The 17,580-nt window shown below is 46.0% G+C and overlaps 2 protein-coding genes across 2 annotated transcripts; one reads left to right on the plus strand and one right to left on the minus strand.

Annotated features, from left to right (window-relative positions):
• Positions 1 to 500: 500 nt before the first annotated feature.
• itm2ca (integral membrane protein 2Ca) lies at positions 501 to 5,064 on the plus strand. The gene is made up of 6 exons (XM_083696387.1): positions 501 to 711; positions 2,307 to 2,450; positions 2,717 to 2,905; positions 3,082 to 3,192; positions 3,304 to 3,454; positions 3,750 to 5,064. Exons 1-6 carry the CDS (start codon positions 616 to 618, stop codon positions 3,839 to 3,841), a joined length of 783 nt encoding a protein of 260 aa, XP_083552513.1. The 5' UTR covers positions 501 to 615; the 3' UTR covers positions 3,842 to 5,064.
• A 7,632-nt stretch (positions 5,065 to 12,696) lies between these two features.
• gpr55a (G protein-coupled receptor 55a) lies at positions 12,697 to 16,005 on the minus strand. The gene is made up of 2 exons (XM_083695522.1): positions 15,934 to 16,005; positions 12,697 to 14,401 (listed from the first exon to the last, which is right to left on the minus strand). Exon 2 carries the CDS (start codon positions 14,395 to 14,397, stop codon positions 13,330 to 13,332), a length of 1,068 nt encoding a protein of 355 aa, XP_083551648.1. The 5' UTR covers positions 14,398 to 14,401; positions 15,934 to 16,005; the 3' UTR covers positions 12,697 to 13,329.
• Between the last annotated feature and the right edge of the window lie 1,575 nt (positions 16,006 to 17,580).

A 17,580-nucleotide genomic window follows, 5' to 3' on the forward strand; every position in this document is an offset into this window, starting at 1 on the left:
ACCCCCTACTCTGACGCACCATTTATGCCCTGCTGCGAACATGGAGGGACATCTCATTCAAGGGTCTGTTCATAGAGTTGTAGCCCTTGAAAAGGCGCCTGCTATCTTTCCCATATTGCTTTTGTAAAAGCATAAGGGGCACCATGTAGGCAACTAGGGTGGGACTTCCTTTGAGCTCGGAAGGCATGAGCCAATTCGATTCAATTCGAAACTTCTTCAATAAGTTTATCTATAGATTGTAAAGGGCTTTCAGGTGCATGACGGCTTCGACTGCTGCCAATAAATTATTGACCCTGGAGACACTGGAGCCAAGTGATACATTCCAGCACTGCAGGTGACAGTGAATGACCAGCATTTGATTTATGCCCACTCAAATCACAAACGATGTAGAAAGTGTACTGTACTAAATGGCCCTCCACATATAATCACCACTCGTTTGGGGGAGTGCGCCCTCTTGTGTTTATAACTATGGGTCTGTCCCTTCAAATGGGATTAAAAATACGACAAACTTCCGGTAGCTTTTGACAAAACAGCAACATAGACCGATATACGACAGGGTATTATAGGTATCCAGCGAGGAGACTCTTCTTAATCTGTTTTTTGACAACAACAGCCATGGTGAAGATCACTTTCCAGTCCGTCGCGGGACAGAAAGTCGAGAAGGAGGAGCATGATGGCGACAAGACTGAAATCCTTATTCCCCATCCGATGGTAAACTACATGTCTGCTGTGTCTTGAAACATTATATCTCGCCTACCTGATTGCACATTGAGGTTCCTCAATTCGTAATAATGTAATGTGTGTTACTGGTGATGTTTTGTCACCCATGCCATGGTTGTCACGCGACATCTAGTCATTTATGTCTACCTGAACAGTACTGTGACTACTAATGGAAAGCCATCGCCTTTTGGTTGGAAACAAAACGACGATGCTGTGCGGTTCGCTAGCAAAAGCTCTTTGTCGACATGTCGGCACTCTGCCAAATACTGAACAATAGAGACCAACTGCTCAATCTATATATTTAAAACTATAGTAGTGTTTTTTCTTAGACAACAAAATCATCAATCCTCACATCAACAGCCCGAGAATCAAAGATAAGAGAATCAATGATGATCACTGTATTTCTCTCGCAAGCATGCTGTTTTGTGGATAAAAACGTATTAACCCTTTCCAAATGAGAACTGCAGAATAACAATAAATGTTAGCCAGGATGCAGACAAAATGGCAGATGCTGCACGTTTCCTGCTATGTAAGTTAATATTTCATAAGCATCACTAAGACATCGGCTGCGTGAGTCCTCAATTTCTGATTATCTGCTCTAGTAAAACTGAACTACAGTGCAACTAAAGCAGAGATTTGTATAAATTAGGCTATAGATTAAAGGGGCAATCTGATATTGGTGCATACATTTTTTGACTTTTAAATTAGGTAAATATTGCACATTTTGCACATTTAATTAGTGTAATGTTTACAACTGTATTGGGTAGTTATGTGGTTGCCAGAGTTTATCAGCTCTTGGGTAAATTGGCTCAGGCCATTGCAATCCATGTATGTATGTAGTAGACCTCAATGTGTCACACTTTTTCAGTCAGTGCAAGAGGACCTCTTTTCTCACTCAGCAGGGAGAAAGAACACAAGAATCTATCTGTCTCTGTGACACACACACACACAAGTGAGAATGAGGGGTAATCTAAAGGCTTATCTTCTCCCTTTCAACACAGGTTGTCATAACACCAAGGTTTTTCTTTCCTTACTTTTGCACCTACAATATCCACATAGTGGTACATATAAGGTAGAAAGGATATTCACTGATCAGTATGTTCATTCTTATAGAGAAGGCTACTATCATGTGCCTTGTGCCAACACATCACTCTGCCAATGCGCGAGTGTGTGGGAGACACAGATAGGTTGTGAGACTGGGGGCGGTGAGGATTAGTCACTATTTTGATAGTCCCACGCGCCATGTTACCAACTGCTTTGTCATTCTGTGAATCCACCCATTTTAGTAAGGAAATGGAAGCATTGATCTTGATCTTAATTGAAGTCTGTCATTTCACAACATTTGGCTGTAACCCCAGCTAGTACCTTACAGTCCACCCCATCCTGATATGGCCTTAGAATATTAAAGTCTGTTGTTAACTCAAGCGTGTGACAACGCAGGCTTTGAATATACTATTCAACATATGTTACGGTGGTCTTCTCAGAAGTGTGTGTGTGTGTGTGTGTGTGTGTGCGCGCACATGTGTGGTTTGTATGCTTCCATTGGTTTGTTTTGTAATGTGTGAACCTGTGTGTTTCTTATTCAGGATGAGGAGGAGTTGGTCCTGCCACTGCGTTCTAAGAGGTCTCCTCTGAACGGGCTGTGCTGTCTGACCTTTGGCCTGGTGGTCTTCATGTCTGGCCTGGTGCTAGCCTCCATCTATGTCTACCGCTACTACTTCATACCTCAGGTAGGACATATCTTCTGTGGCTGCTGTGGAATGTTTCTCTATCATCTAGATATTGTTTTCTGCCTCGCATCTTTATCATCACTCTTGACTAACTTGACTTGAACTTTCCAAACTTTCTGCATAGTACTGACATAAGTATAGTATAGTACTGACATAAATGAATTAATAAATGACAGCACATTGGTGATTTTCCAAAAAAAGTAAATGATTATGCTGTTACTGATGATACTGATAGCTGTGCTGATCTCTCTTCTGTGTGTATCCAGATCCCTGAAGAGAACCTGTTCCACTGCCGAGTTCTGTATGAGGACTCCGTGTACGCCCCCTTGCGTGGCCGCCAGGAGCTGGAGGAGAATGTCGGTATCTACATGAACGACAACTACGAGCAGATCAGCGTGCCTGTGCCCCACTTTGGGGGCAGCGACCCTGCTGATATTATCCATGACTTTCACAGGGTGAGGATTGGCACCCTGGCTGGTCTTAATCATTATCGTCATCAACACACTTGAACACACACACACACACACACACACACACACACTAGCAATAAGTTCCACCAGAATGAGACTGAGCTGGAATCATTTGAACAAGTTGAGTGCTCTTTTATCTAAGTCTCTCTTTCTATCTTAAGGGACTGACAGCCTACCACGACATCGCCCTTGACAAGTGCTATGTCATCGAACTCAACACCACCATCGTCATGCCCCCACGGAACCTCTGGGAACTGCTGATCAATGTTAAGGTAATGTATAGCTTGGCTCTCATTCTCTGATCTCTCTCTCCCTCTGTCTGATAGAGGAACAAAATCTTATTTTCCATATTCCCCCACCCCCCTCCATCTATCCCTCTGCAGAAGGGAACCTACCTGCCCCAGACCTATATCATCCAGGAGGAGATGGTGGTGACTGGGAAGGTGCACAACATGCGCCAGCTAGGTCCCTTCATCTACCGCCTCTGCAACAGCAAGGACACGTACCGTCTGAAGCGCCGCAGTACCCGCAGACGTGAGTTAGGGGATGGGGCACGGGGGCAAGATGTCCGGCATTTAGACTTAGTTGGAGAGTAAGGCCTGATTCTGTTTGGGCTGAGATTGTTTGGAGGGTTTGCTGGGGTTAGGGTTGTAAAGGCGATGGATATGGTTGGGCTAAAGTCATCTGAGGTTGCATTCAGGAGTTTGCAACGTACTGGGCTTGTTGATATAAATGTCATGAATAAGTGCTGACATGAACTATTACTCTATCTGTCTGTTTATCTATTATCTGTTGTCTAAGTCTATCTCTCTCTCCCCTTGACATGTAGGCATCAATAAACGTGCAGCGCATAACTGCCACCGCATCCGTCACTTTGAGAACACATTTGTGGTCGAGACGGTCATCTGTGACACAGCATAAACCTGGGGCTGTCTTCCACTCTACCCAAAGGCACAGCCACCTCTCCAGCCACTGTAGCCCCCCTGCCTCCCGTAGATGTACTTTGAATTATGTTTGAGTTGCACTTTAATATGGTTTTGTTTTGTCTCCTTTTTTGATAAGATTACTTTCTTTTTTTAAACCTGCTGTTCATTTTTGCATTTGACAAAAATTATTTTCCTTGTTTATAGCAATAACATTGATTGGATTCAAATTTTCCATGTAGCAGAAACATTCAGCCAATTATGAATTATATTATGAAGACTTTTTATCCACTTAAGTGAAATATGTGACGGCATCTGTTGTCAGGGGAGGCGACCATTTCCATGTGTTGTCAAGGTGACTTTTTTTCCCCTGCTCTTGAGATTACTGTGCCTCCTTGTAATACAACCTTATACAAAGGTATTAAACCTGCTTAAACCTTGTATAGCCCCCCCCTCTCCTCTGTGCACACTTCTCTTGCTCTTATGTCTGATGTCAGTCTCTGTCATTGCCTCCTCTTCACTTTTCCCCTTGCTTCTTTCTCTCCCTTGCTTTCTGTCTTTCACTGACCTCTCCATTCTTCTCTTTAGCTCAGTTACCCTATTATGGAACATATGCAAAATGGATGCATAGGTTCTTTACCAGTGTCACATCCGAGTGAAGTAGATCAACCAGGCATTAGTCTTTGCACGTGTGGGCCAATGCGAATATGTATGTGTGTTTACAGCAATCGTGTGCCCAAGACCTCTGCACTTGTGTATATTAAGTAAAATACTAGCCCTCAACTAGTGTTTCTACTCCTACTACTCACTACTCCTCAACAATTAAATTATTTTTGGGTTAGGGTTAGACCTTTCTTATCCGTTTGAAACCTTCAAAGAAATTTTCCTCATCCTTTTTGATGCCATCCCCTCTTTCTGTCAATCCACCTTCTCTCTTTTTGGGGAGGAGTATCTCCCTTTTTCGCACTCTCTTTATCAACGCTTCTGTGAATCATTTAAGAATTCTTTATTTTTTTGCCCCTGCATGTATGTTTCTCAATAATGAAAAACTGCACTCTTAGAATATTTTATAAGACCACGTTTAAAGCCTTAGTCCAGAGTCAGAGACTGGACTAAAGTAATTACTACTGAAAGGGATCTTATTATATCATATGTTAATCGATACCTTATATTTTGTCTGCTGGTGAAGTCTATCTGTGAATAAAGTAGTTAAAACACCTATTTTTATTTATTGTTGTATTGAATAATAATATTTCTGTCTGAAAACTGTGGTTATATTTAGTTACTGTATACACTCTAGTTAAATTGGACATTATCTACACTCACCGGCCACTTTATTAGGTACAACTTGCTAGTACCGGGTTGGACCCCCTTTTGCCTTCAGAACTGCCTTAATTCTTTGTGGCATAGATTCAACAAGGTGCTGGAAACATTCCTCAGAGATTTTGGTCCATATTGACATGATAGCATCATTGCTGCAGATTTGTCGGCTGCACATCCATGATGCGAATCTCCCATTCCACCACATCCCAAAGGTGCTCTATTGGATTGAGATCTGGTGACTGGAGGCCATTGGAGTACAGTGAACTCATTGTCATGTTCAAGAAACCAGTTTGAGATGATATGAGCTTTGTGACATGCCGCGTTATCATGCTGGAAGTAGCCATCAGAAGATGGGTACACTGTGGTCATAAAGGGATGGACATGGTCAGCAACAATACTCAGGTAAGCTGTGGCGTTTAAACAATGCTCAATTGGTACTAAGGGGCCCAAAGTGTGCCAAGAAAATATCCCCCAAAACATTAGATATTTGCGTTAACGAGCAGTTGAACAGGTGTACCTAATAAAGTGGCCGGTGAGTGTATGTCCTTAGTCTCTTTACCTCACTGTATGACACCATCCTTGCTTCAGTGTCCCTACTGACAGATTATGCTCTCATTTGTTTTAGTAGCCTAAACTGTAATCTGAAGTCAGGTAAAGTGTAAAAGCGGAGCATGATCACTGTGGGCTAAAGTGTAAAACCTACACATTCTCATAATCTGGCTTGTTTTGGAGCTTGTGTACCATGGAGCAAGTGCCTCAGTGGAATTCCCCTGTGTGACCTCATGAGACATAAAAAGAGGGGCAGAGGGCACTTGTTAGATCCTAGCTACTAACCTGCATTATACTACCCTTAACCCAGAAGAAGATGCTACCCTGAACCCAGAAGAAAACACTACCCTTAACCCAGAAGATGATGAGGAGAGGATGCCAGTTCAAACCAGACATACATGAATACAAATCTACACATATACACATCTCTAATCATATGCTGGATTAGAGTTATTCATGAAATGAAATGATCATATACAGCAACTATCAAACATTTTCCAGCCCTAGGTTAGGGTTAGGGCCTGATCATGATATGACATTCAGAGTTTCAGTGGCAATTGTGGGGGGACATGCAGCGTTCGGCCTGTAGAGGGAGCTACAGGACCGTGGCCGGGGTTGTGTCGGCGAGACTTTTGTTGCACACCTGCTGCGAATTAAGTCTCGCCGGCGAATGTTTAAGATGAGTGGGCTTCTGCCATTTCAGGAGGAGAGGTGAGCTGGGAACGGCGAGAGAGAGAGAGAGAGAGAGAGAGAGAGAGAGAGAGAGAGAGAGAGAGAGAGAGAGAGAGAGAGAGAGAGAGAGAGAGAGAGAGAGAGAGAGAGAGAGAGAGAGAGAGAGAGAGAGAGAGAGAACACGAACGAACCTACCTACGAACCTTGTGACGGGGCTGGAAAGCCACTTAAGAGGTTCACGAAAGACTTTATGAATAAACGGGAGCAATCCCTAATCCCTACACTGCGTCTGCCTCTGTGTATAAACGGACATTGTTACATTGGCGCCCAACCTGGGACACAGAAGAAGGCAAGATGGACGCGCTAACAGCGGCAATATCAAGGATAACGCTCGTCCTCGAGCAACAGACGGCCCTGCAGCAGACCCAGCAGGCGACACTGGAGGAGCTGACGGCGGCGAGGGTCGCGGACAGGGCCCTCCTCCAGGACTTCCCCAGGGCCGGCGGGCCGGCGCCGGGGACCGGAGCGGCACCAGGTCCCCCCAAGGTCCAGCTGCAGAAGATGGGGGACCTGGACGACCCAGAGGCGTTCCTCGCGGTGTTCGAGGGGACGGCGAGGATCTCGGGGTGGCCGGACCGAGAGTGGGCCTACCATCTGCTGCCCCTCCTGTCAGGGGAGGCGCAGCTCGCGGCCCACAGTTTGCCGGCGGCCGCCCAACGGGATTACCAGTCCCTGGCCCGGGCGATTCGGGACCGCCTGGGCCTGACACCGGAGGAGCGCCGGTTCCGGGCCATGACCATGGAGGAGGGGTGCCGGCCCTTCGCCTTCGCCCAGCGGCTGGGGGACAGCGCATGGCGGTGGCTGGACCCCGAGAACAACTCGGCGGTGGAGGTCGGGAACCGGGTGGTAATGGAGCAGTTCCTCGCGGGGCTCCCGGCCCGCACCGCCGCCTGGGTCCAGTACCACCGCCCCCAGGACCTAAAGACCGCCGTGGGTCTGGCCGAGGACCATCTCTCCCTCCCACCGCGGGGGCCACAACGACCAACCCCGGCCCCGCGGCAAGGGGGGGGGGCCAACGCCCAGGAGGAGCCGGGGGAGCAGAAGGAGAGAGGCCGGCGCCCGCCCCGAGAACGAGATGGCAGGAGCACGCCGATCCGGAACCAACCCCGGCCCCGCAGAGAGCAGGGGGTGTGTTGGCGGTGCGGACGGCCGGGCCACGTGCAGGCCGAGTGTCGGGCGATGGACGTGGGGGAGGTCGTCCGCATCGGCGACATACCGGGCCCTCCCCCCGGACCAGGAGCGGCGTATCGTATTCCGGTAAGGATACAACGTGATACGCACCAGGCGTTCTTGGATTCGGGCTGTATGCAGTCCATGATCCAGGAGCGCCTGGTTCGGCCGGGGGCACTGTTGAAGGCATCGAGGGTGCGGGTGAGGTGTGTGCATGGGGACATTCACGAATATCCGCTGGTCGCTATCGAAATTCATTTTGAGGGGAAAAACCATAGTGTACAGGCGGCGGTTAGCCCACGCCTCACGCATCCCCTGATTCTAGGTGTGGATTGGGAGGGGTTTCCTCAAGCGGTAAAGAGGGCTACCGGGATGCGTGCACGACAGCTAGGGAGGTGTGTGGCGTGTAATGTGCTCTGTGCCGAGGCGGCGCCTCGCGACACTGCCGGGGAGCCGGAGCCGGCGGGGGCGCCTCACCCCGAGACTCCCTCGCCGAACTATCCGCTGCTAGGCGACTTCCCCCTCGAGCAGTCTCGTGATGAGACCCTCAGATCAGCCTTTGACCAAGTGATAGCAATTGATGGTACTTTGATACGGCCAGACACAGTGCGCGCCCACCCCTATTTTGCGATTATCAGCGACAGGTTATATCGAGTAAGTCGTGACTCACATAGTCAGGAGGAAGTAACCTAGTTGCTGGTTCCCCGCAGCCGCCGCGAAATGGTCTTCCAGGCGGCTCATTTCAACCCCATGGCGGGCCATCTAGGGTATGACAAAACACTGCACCGTATAATGGCTCGATTTTATTGGCCGGGGATTCGGGCAGAGGTGCGTAGGTGGTGCGCGTCCTGTCGGGAATGTCAGTTAGTAAATCCCCCGGCCATCCCACGGGCCCCCTTGCGGCCCTTACCATTGGTCGAGAACCCATTCGACCGCATTGCGATGGATATTATCGGGCCATTTGAGCGGAGCACACAGGGTTATCGATTTGTGTTGGTCTTTATAGATTACGCCACCCGATACCCCGAGGCAATACCTCTGCGCAATATCTCTGCCAGGAGTGTAGTGCAAGCATTGTTTCAAGTCATCTCCCGCGTGGGAATCCCGAAAGAGATTCTCACCGATCAGGGCACTAATTTTATGTCACGCACCCTCAAGGAACTGTATGGCTTGTTGAACATCAAGGCGATTCGAACCAGTGTTTACCACCCGGCCACTGACGGCCTTTGTGAGCGGTTCAATCGGACCTTGAAGTCAATGATCCGGAAGTTTGTCCACGAGGATAGTCGGAATTGGCATAAATGGCTAGATCCCCTGTTGTTTGCGGTGCGGGAAGTTCCCCAAGCTTCCACCGGGTTTTCCCCGTTTGAATTACTCTACGGGCGTAAGCCCCGGGGTGTCCTAGACCTGTTTAAAGAAAATTGGGAGGAAGGGTCTAGCGACAGTAAGAGTGAGATCCAGTACGTCCTCGACTTGCGCACAAAGCTCCACGCCCTAGGGGCTATCTCACGTGAGCATTTGCTGCAAGCCCAGGAGCGTCAGAAACGCCTGTATGACAGGGGGTCTACCCTACGAGAGTTTACACCGGGAGACAAGGTGCTCGTACTGTTACCCACCTCCAGCACGAAATTACTCGCGAAGTGGCAAGGGCCGTTTGTGGTCACACGTCGCATGGGGGACGTGGATTATGAGGTTATACGCTCGGACCGGGGGGATAGCTTGCAGGTGTATCACGTCAATCTCCTAAAAAAATGGAACGACGTGGTCACTGTTGCTCTGGCTACGATAGTTCCAGAGAGAGAGGAGTTCGGTCCGGAAGTCCCAAAATCGAAAGGTAGCACTCCGGTCGATATAGATAACCATCTCTCTGCTAGCCAGGCCGCGGACGTTGCAGATTTGCAGCTTAAGTTCGCCGACATGTTCTCTCCCCTGCCCGGTCGGACTACGCTCATCGACCACCATATAGAAACGCAGCCGGGTTTAACGGTGCGCACGCGTCCCTATAGGTTGCCGGTGCACAAACGAGACGTTGTGTGCCGGGAGTTGGAAGCCATGCTGGAGCTGGGTGTGGTCGAGGAGTCCCGCAGTGATTGGTGTAGCCCCATCGTGCTTGTCAACAAGCCAGATGGGACTATACGGTTCTGTGTCGATTATAGACGGGTTAATGCGGTCTCCAAGTTCGATGCATATCCGATGCCCCGGGTCGACGAGCTCTTGGACCGGCTTGGTACGGCCAGGTACTTCACGACATTGGATTGCACGAAGGGATACTGGCAGATTCCACTCTCGCCGGTGTCCCGGGAGAAAACGGCATTCTCCACTCCGCTCGGGTTATTCCAGTTCACCGTGCTCCCTTTCGGGTTGTTCGGAGCCCCAGCCACTTTTCAGCGCCTCATGGACCGTATTCTGCGGCCGCACGCCGCCTATGCTGCGGCCTACCTAGATGACATTGTCATCCACAGTGACACCTGGCCGCAGCATGTGCGGAGTGTGGCTGCTGTTCTGCGGTCCCTGAGGCAGGCGGGGCTAACGGCCAAACCGAAAAAGTGCGTGATCGGGCGGAGGGAGATCCGGTATCTGGGGTACCACTTGGGACGGGGGGAGGTGCGACCACAGATTGAAAAGACTGCGGCCATCGCCGCCTCTCCCCGGCCCAAGACAAAGAAGGAGGTGAGGGCCTTCCTGGGGCTGGCGGGATATTACCGCCAGTTCGTACCTGGGTTTTCAGAGCTGGCCAGTCCCTTGACGGACCTCACCCGGAAGGGTGCCCCGGATCCGGTCCAATGGTCGGGCCAGTGCCAGGGGTCGTTCGAGGCCCTTAAGGGGGCTCTTTGTGGAGAAACGGTCCTGTATGCGCCTGATTTTAACCTCCCTTTCTCGGACGCGTCGGATAGAGGGCTGGGAGCAGTGCTGACCCAGCGCGTGGAGGGGGCCGACCGGCCGGTGCTGTACCTGAGCCGCAAGCTGTCGGAGAGGGAGGGCCGGTACAGCACCGTGGAGAAGGAGTGCCTGGCCATCAAGTGGGCGGTCGGCACCCTCCGCTACTACCTGCTGGGTCGCGCCTTCACCCTCTACTCCGACCATGCCCCCCTCCAGTGGCTCCACCGCATGAAGGATGTAAACGCGAGGATCACCCGGTGGTACCTCGCGTTGCAGCCCTTCAACTTTTCCGTCGTACACAGACCGGGGGCGCAGATGGTCGTGGCAGACTTCCTCTCCCGTGCAGGGGGGGGGGAGTAGGTCGTCGGCCGTCGGGTCCCCGGCCTGTGTCGGGCGGTGGGGGTATGTGGGGGGACATGCAGCGTTCGGCCTGTAGAGGGAGCTACAGGACCGTGGCCGGGGTTGTGTCGGCGAGACTTTTGTTGCACACCTGCTGCGAATTAAGTCTCGCCGGCGAATGTTTAAGATGAGTGGGCTTCTGCCATTTCAGGAGGAGAGGTGAGCTGGGAACGGCGAGAGAGAGAGAGAGAGAGAGAGAGAACACGAACGAACGAACGAACCTACCTACCTACGAACCTTGTGACGGGGCTGGAAAGCCACTTAAGAGGTTCACGAAAGACTTTATGAATAAACGGGAGCAATCCCTAATCCCTACACTGCGTCTGCCTCTGTGTATAAACGGACATTGTTACAGCAATATTTTCACTTGAAACCATCATTGTAACCTTAGCAATAGGAATACAGTAACAAGGGGTGCCTCCATTTGTGAGCTACATGCAGTAATATAGTGCTCCAAGGCCACATTGCATTATAACTTCAAATATGTATCCAAAATCAAAAATATGTGAAGTCTGAAATAGACAGGTTTTGAGATGTGGTGTACATGAACATTTCAATTTCCAAGGGAGATCAGGTTACACATTCAATATACAGAAATCACATGATAGTTCAGTGTGATTTCTTCATTTTGGTAAAAGAACACTCAATAATAGCCCCTATGGAACTGACCTTGTAAATGCTGTGATTGACTTAGCAATGAATCACCAAGATTTTCATCCCCCTCATTCACAGTACTAAAAGAAAAGTTGAATAGTAATAATGTGTTTGTATTTGTAATAATTTGTAAACTGGTGTATTTTGGGTACTTGGTAGCTTAATTTAGTGATGGATGAACAACGCTCAAAGCAGGATGAACAACACTCAAAGCAAAGATGAAATGCAACCCAATGTCTTATAATGTCTATTTTTTGGTTTTATCTGAATGTAAACTTTTGCAGTACATTTTTCATGCTAACGAAATCTGGAGTTATGGTAGTCATTTCCAATTCACGAATCACAAAAATAATAAAATGGTTCTGTTATGGATTTCAAATCATTGTTAGACTACACAGCTTAAACGGAAATTGGAAAGGTCCATGCGAAAAGTCTAGATTTAATTGTGATAGTTGTTTATTTCACCTTTATTTAAACAGACGTTGCCAGCAGAAAACTGGAATCAGTGAAGGAAGTTCGGGCTTTAAGTTCCTATCGTTAGTGGAGATATTAAGGAGTGAGTTAAGATAGAAGGACTTATAAATAAATGGGTATGACAACTCCCCCATTCCTTTACTTTTCCCAAATAATGGATTGAGCATATGCAAAATGGTATTGTTCTGTAATGGGATATCATGAAGTTACAGTAAATTAATCAAATCCGTGTATGGGTATGAAAAACGCTAATATAGCCATAACAATCACATGTATAGCCCTGTGTTTCCAGAAACAATGTCGGAACAGTTCCAGATCAAGTGTAAAATAAAGTGTGTTATTACCGTATGTCTCAAGGAACTGTCTATTTCACAAATCATGTTTCCACCCTTGATAAGGCAAAAAACACACCTACGGAATTGATGCAATCTCATATACGATTTTAATTGTATCATTCACTTATTTTTGTAAAGCGTATTTGGGTCTTAGAAAAGTGCTAGACTATATCGCCTACATTTGATGTATTATTATTATTATTATTATTATTATTATTATTAATGGCAAAATTATAGTCGATTAACAATAATAATAATAATACTAATACGCCCAAGATTAAGATAAGAGATTGTAAAATTGTAATCGAAAACCATCACACATTCACTCTTAGAGCAAACCTTTATAGTAAAAATGAACACCTGGAAACAATAAACCAATTTAACATACAGAAGACAATAGCAATATGTTTTCTTAATAAAAAAATGTGAAGAGAACAAATTACAACAGTAACATGAAATTCAACTGAATACATTTGTTTTCTTTCTACACACATTACATTGTGGCATATTTAGGTACATATTTAGATTTTCTACTTTCATGTGAGACCCCCACGTCTGAGCCCTCTTTCTTCTTCCAGAAATCATCTAAGGAGAACTAGTATAACAGTGGGTCTAGACAACAGTTGACAGTTGCCAGACAGACTGTTGCCATGGTAGACCACAATGTTGCAGCGTTGAGCGGCAGGCGCAGCCCCACAACACAGCCATATCAGAGGTTGTGTTATATCTTATTCCAAGTCATTTAGACAGTGGGATCTTTGATCTCAATCTCTTAAAGGAAAAGGTCTGTGTGACTAGGCCCAATGTCAGAGGTCCAAGAGTACGAATATAAAGAAACATGTAGATGAAGATGTAGTAGTTTTCCAAGTGCTTGGCCATTCACTTCTAATCTTTATGCGAAACAGATGCAACTTTGCTACCCTGGAGAGGGGACCTGGGTTTTCTGTTTCTCAGATAGCATTATAGACTCCTACACCGTCAATTGATTGCTATCTTCACCCTGACAGCTGTAAGATATGGTGTTTGAACCTGTTTGGCTTGGTTTATCCCTTATCATGTGATTGATGTTGCATGAAGATGGGTGATGCTTAGTCTGCATTTCCAAAGGCCTCTCTATGTTGTCACCTCTGGTGGAGAGCCTCCGCCTCTCCTTCTGGACAGACAGCAGGGTCTCCTCCAGGATGAGGTAGTAACAGATTCCATCCGTCAGGCAGTTTACACTACACACGCAAGTGCTGATGTGCACAACATCTCTCAGGGGGTCGATGATGTCATTGTCTGCCAAACTGTTCTTAGCCAGGAAGTAGATCAACGCCACGACGTGGTAGGGGATGAAGCAGAGCAGAAAGGTCACCAGGTTGCTCAGGACGATCTTCACTGACTTGTTGTCCCGCAGCTTCTTGTCCAGTGGGTTCCGCCGACGCATTTCCCTCAGTATTTGCATCACACACACTGAGAAGAACACCATGGCAACTGAACTGACTAAAAACACTGTCTCCATGAGGATGATGATCCACAACTTCTTCCAGGTATTACCTGAGAATCCCTGAAAGCAAACAGGGGTTGTGCTGTTGCCATCGTTGGTGCTGTTGGTGCTGCTGTGTAGGTCATAGACAGGAATGGTTCCAGCAAACACCAGCACCCAAACAGCCAAGCAGACCAAACTGGCTTTGCGAGGTGAGCGCAGACGCTTCATATTAAAAGGGAAGCGCAGGGAAACATAGCGGTCAGCTGCTATGCAAACTATCAGTATGATACTCCCATAGATGTTGACGAAGACCAGGCTCTCCAGGAAGGTGCAGAATTCCCTGCTCAGGTTCCAGGTGTTGTTGTAGGCGTACATCTTGAAGGGCAGAGAGAAGATGAGCAGGCTGTCGTTGATGACAAGGCTGATGAGGTATACTGTGGACTCAGTCCATCTGCGGATTCTGAAGAGCAGGAGCCACAGAGTGGCCAGGTTGAGGGGAAGGCCAACCACAAAGGTGGGGACGTAGACAATCCATTGGATAAGGCAGACTGCACTTCGACAAAGTGACATCTTCCTGCAGAGAGAGATTACACTCTTCACAATGGATTCAATCAATGTTCATTTTTTACTGTAGATTTTGCTTTTTATATAAGTCACAGGACAGACTTCATGACAGTCTGATGATGGACAACCAGAGAAAGATGAATGGAGATTATGTAACTGCAGGATAGAGGTAATAGGCTTATTGCAAAAGTTAAAGGAATACTCCGCTCAAAATAACATATGGCATGATTTCCCTCTTACCTTAGCTGTACCTTAGTGTAGTCTAGTGTAGTGTAGTCACCAGTGATGTAGTGAAGGGTAAACACACGCAAACGTTGTTTAGCTTACCCACCATTTACTCACCTTTTTTACCACTACATCCCTGCCATTCCCACAGACAGTTTGAGATACATATTTCGCTCACTTTGATATCTAGTATATTTTGTTTAGACTTTATTGCCAGGCCCCATTCAATCTGAGAACATGTCCATTATACTTTACAGTGAAACCAATTCAACTCTGTAAGGTGTTTTTGTTTGTTTTCAGAATGAATATGGCTACTATAGGGCACTACGTATCAATAACTGTCTGGGTTAATCAACTACAGCTAAGGTCAGTGGAAATTGTGTTGGGTTGTGTTTTGAGTGGAATACTATAATTCTATGGGTAGCCAGTTGTAGAGCACATGTGTTTGGTTCATAATGTATTTGATGGCACTTAGTCATAAGGATGACTATTTGGATGACTACTGCCATCTTGGATGACTACTGCCATCTTGTCACAATGCTCGGAAGAAGGATTACTTTTTTTCTTTGATTATTTTTTATTATTATTTACAGTAGAGAAACTGTACAGGGGGGTAGTGGGGACCATGATATCAGCCCTTGGGTTGTGTTCAAGTCTATTAAAATTAGTGTTGTGTGATTATGTTTTACTGTCATTAACTTGACTGTTTACTATGTCAATAGTTGACATAGAAACACTAATTGTCCAACAAGTACTCTTATGTGTTGCTTGCTTGTAAGGCATATTGCAAATGAGCATGTACATGCAATAAATGGTGTTTGTTTCCTTAAGGCTATACGCATTGTGTATAAGGCATCAGCTTGCAATAAATGGTGTTTATTTATTTTACTACGATTTCAGACAGGATAGTTTGCTTTAAAAATAAAAGTTTTTTTAAGTTCGAAACTTGTTTGCTTCTTACAAATGGGTTGATTGATGCTGTTGATGCCTGGCTTGATTTGACGACTAGGCTTTGACCTGTGTTTGGGGATGTTTCCGTGACTGTGATGCCTATCCATAGACATGTGTGCGTTTGAGAATAGTTTCAATGGGCCTATTCATTCTAAAACGTCATAGAATCAATGCAGAATTATCGTGGGGGAAATAGTAAAGGATTTACGAAATATTTTGTAATTTTTGAACGTATGATAGCCAAGGTCTACATTTTAAAAACACATTTTGGTCAACTAAAAATGGTGGGGAAATGCTCAAATGCTCAATTGGGACTCCATGGTCATGACCCTATATAAGATGTGAAACAACGCAGTAAACACTTACCTAATTCATTTGGTCCCGATTCAACTTGCACCGGACTTCTTGGCTTTGAATCCCTTGTTTTATGTAATATCCTATATCGCTCTCACATACAGCAAGCCAAGCAGCGTAAATTATTATTGTGACAAGCTTCCTCCACTGAAAATACAAAAACCGTTGGGCGCGCTCACACAAACCGCATTGGCACCTGCAGTCTTCTTATAGGCTCACTTTTGCATGGGCTGACTGAGGCCTAGGCTAAACAATGGACATACATTGGATTATAAAAGAGCCATGGGAAAGGGTGATCTTGGTGTGTGAATGACCAACCACATCTGCTTGGAGGTTACTTAAGCCCACATGGTTTCATTTCTGTTTCAGTTCTGTTTTTCAAAGACAGACACAAGCACATTTTATCACTAAGGGTTCTCAAAGAGGTGATGGGTGATGAGATCTGTTGTTGTCCTGAATTTCCCCCTGGGATAAATAAAGTTTCTATCTATCTATTTATCTATCTATCTAAACGCATGCTTGCGTGACAGAAGTAATAGTGAAATGTAATGTAATAGTGTTTCATGGAACACTAGAGGGCACCACTGCAACAGTGAGCAGTGACAATATCCAGGTTTTTCCTCATGACGGACACCAAAGTCATACTATTTACCCTACATGGTTTTTCAATTAGATGTTCAATAAAGACAGGCGATGTAGGTCATGACTGAAATATGACTCAGGTTTCAGCACCAGGAATTAAGATATTTGTAACATGTTACATTAATTGCACCTACAGTATGTAGTTGCGCTGTAATTACTCTGTAACAACATTGTACTTATATATTATTGTAACATAATAATTGCTTAATTGCCCCTGTACCTATGTAGTTGTAATTACATTGTACTAAACTAAACAAATACGTTTCAGAAGAAACTTTGTTTCTTATATGGGTAGTGAAAAAAGCTTAAGCCCACGCCACCCAGTTTTGCTTCCTTCTTGAAAAAAATAGTCAAAGAACGGATGTACCGAGTGGTGAGTGCTAGTCATTCGCGGAGATATTTGGGAAAGTAACACCAGATAAAGCTAGGAGAAATTCTCAATAAAATGTGTTGAAAAGTTCCAGGGGGTTATTTTTTTAGTATGGGTGAAATACTTTACAGGGTAGCCACATCACACTTCGAAGCTCTGTAGCTGAATGACATGTTATACGACACAGCACGTGGGAAATGAGGAGCTAAGAAAATATATGTACTGCCCAAAATACACATACTTTGACCTAAATCATTAGAATCATTGTGCAATAACATTGTGCAGCACAAGGATGTCATATATCAACAAAACATTGTAAAAAAAAAAAAAAAAAAAAAAAAAAAAGTTGATTTGGCCATGCAATGTTTGTCTACTGCTCCCATCATAGAGATATAACAGTTCAATATCTATGGCTCCCATACATTCCCTTAGATTTTTTCTTAGCATTGACTAAAGTTAGCTGAAGTTAGTAGTGGCTATTTGAACAACTCTGAACCAGGATTACATTGGACTACTTTCAGTGTAAGGAACCATTTGACTATACGGTGAAACAAAGTTAACTATCCTCTTAAGGATTGTAAAAGGGCTAAAAACTCCAGATACTTAACTTCAAGTGCAGTGTCATGCTTTTTGCAAGGCAAAGCACA

The sequence above is a fragment of the Argentina silus genome, assembly GCF_951799395.1.
Source record: "Argentina silus genome assembly, chromosome: X".
Lineage (NCBI taxonomy): Eukaryota > Metazoa > Chordata > Actinopteri > Argentiniformes > Argentinidae > Argentina > Argentina silus.

Excerpts from the sequence above, each read along its gene's own strand:
- itm2ca (XM_083696387.1), top strand. The coding sequence starts at position 616 with ATGGTGAAGATCACTTTCCAGTCCGTCGCGGGACAGAAAGTCGAGAAG. Across the intron at positions 712-2,306 it reads TCCTTATTCCCCATCCGATG|GATGAGGAGGAGTTGGTCCT; the intron begins GTAAACTACATG and ends TTTCTTATTCAG. Across the intron at positions 3,193-3,303 it reads AACTGCTGATCAATGTTAAG|AAGGGAACCTACCTGCCCCA; the intron begins GTAATGTATAGC and ends ATCCCTCTGCAG.
- gpr55a (XM_083695522.1), bottom strand. The coding sequence starts at position 14,397 with ATGTCACTTTGTCGAAGTGCAGTCTGCCTTATCCAATGGATTGTCTAC.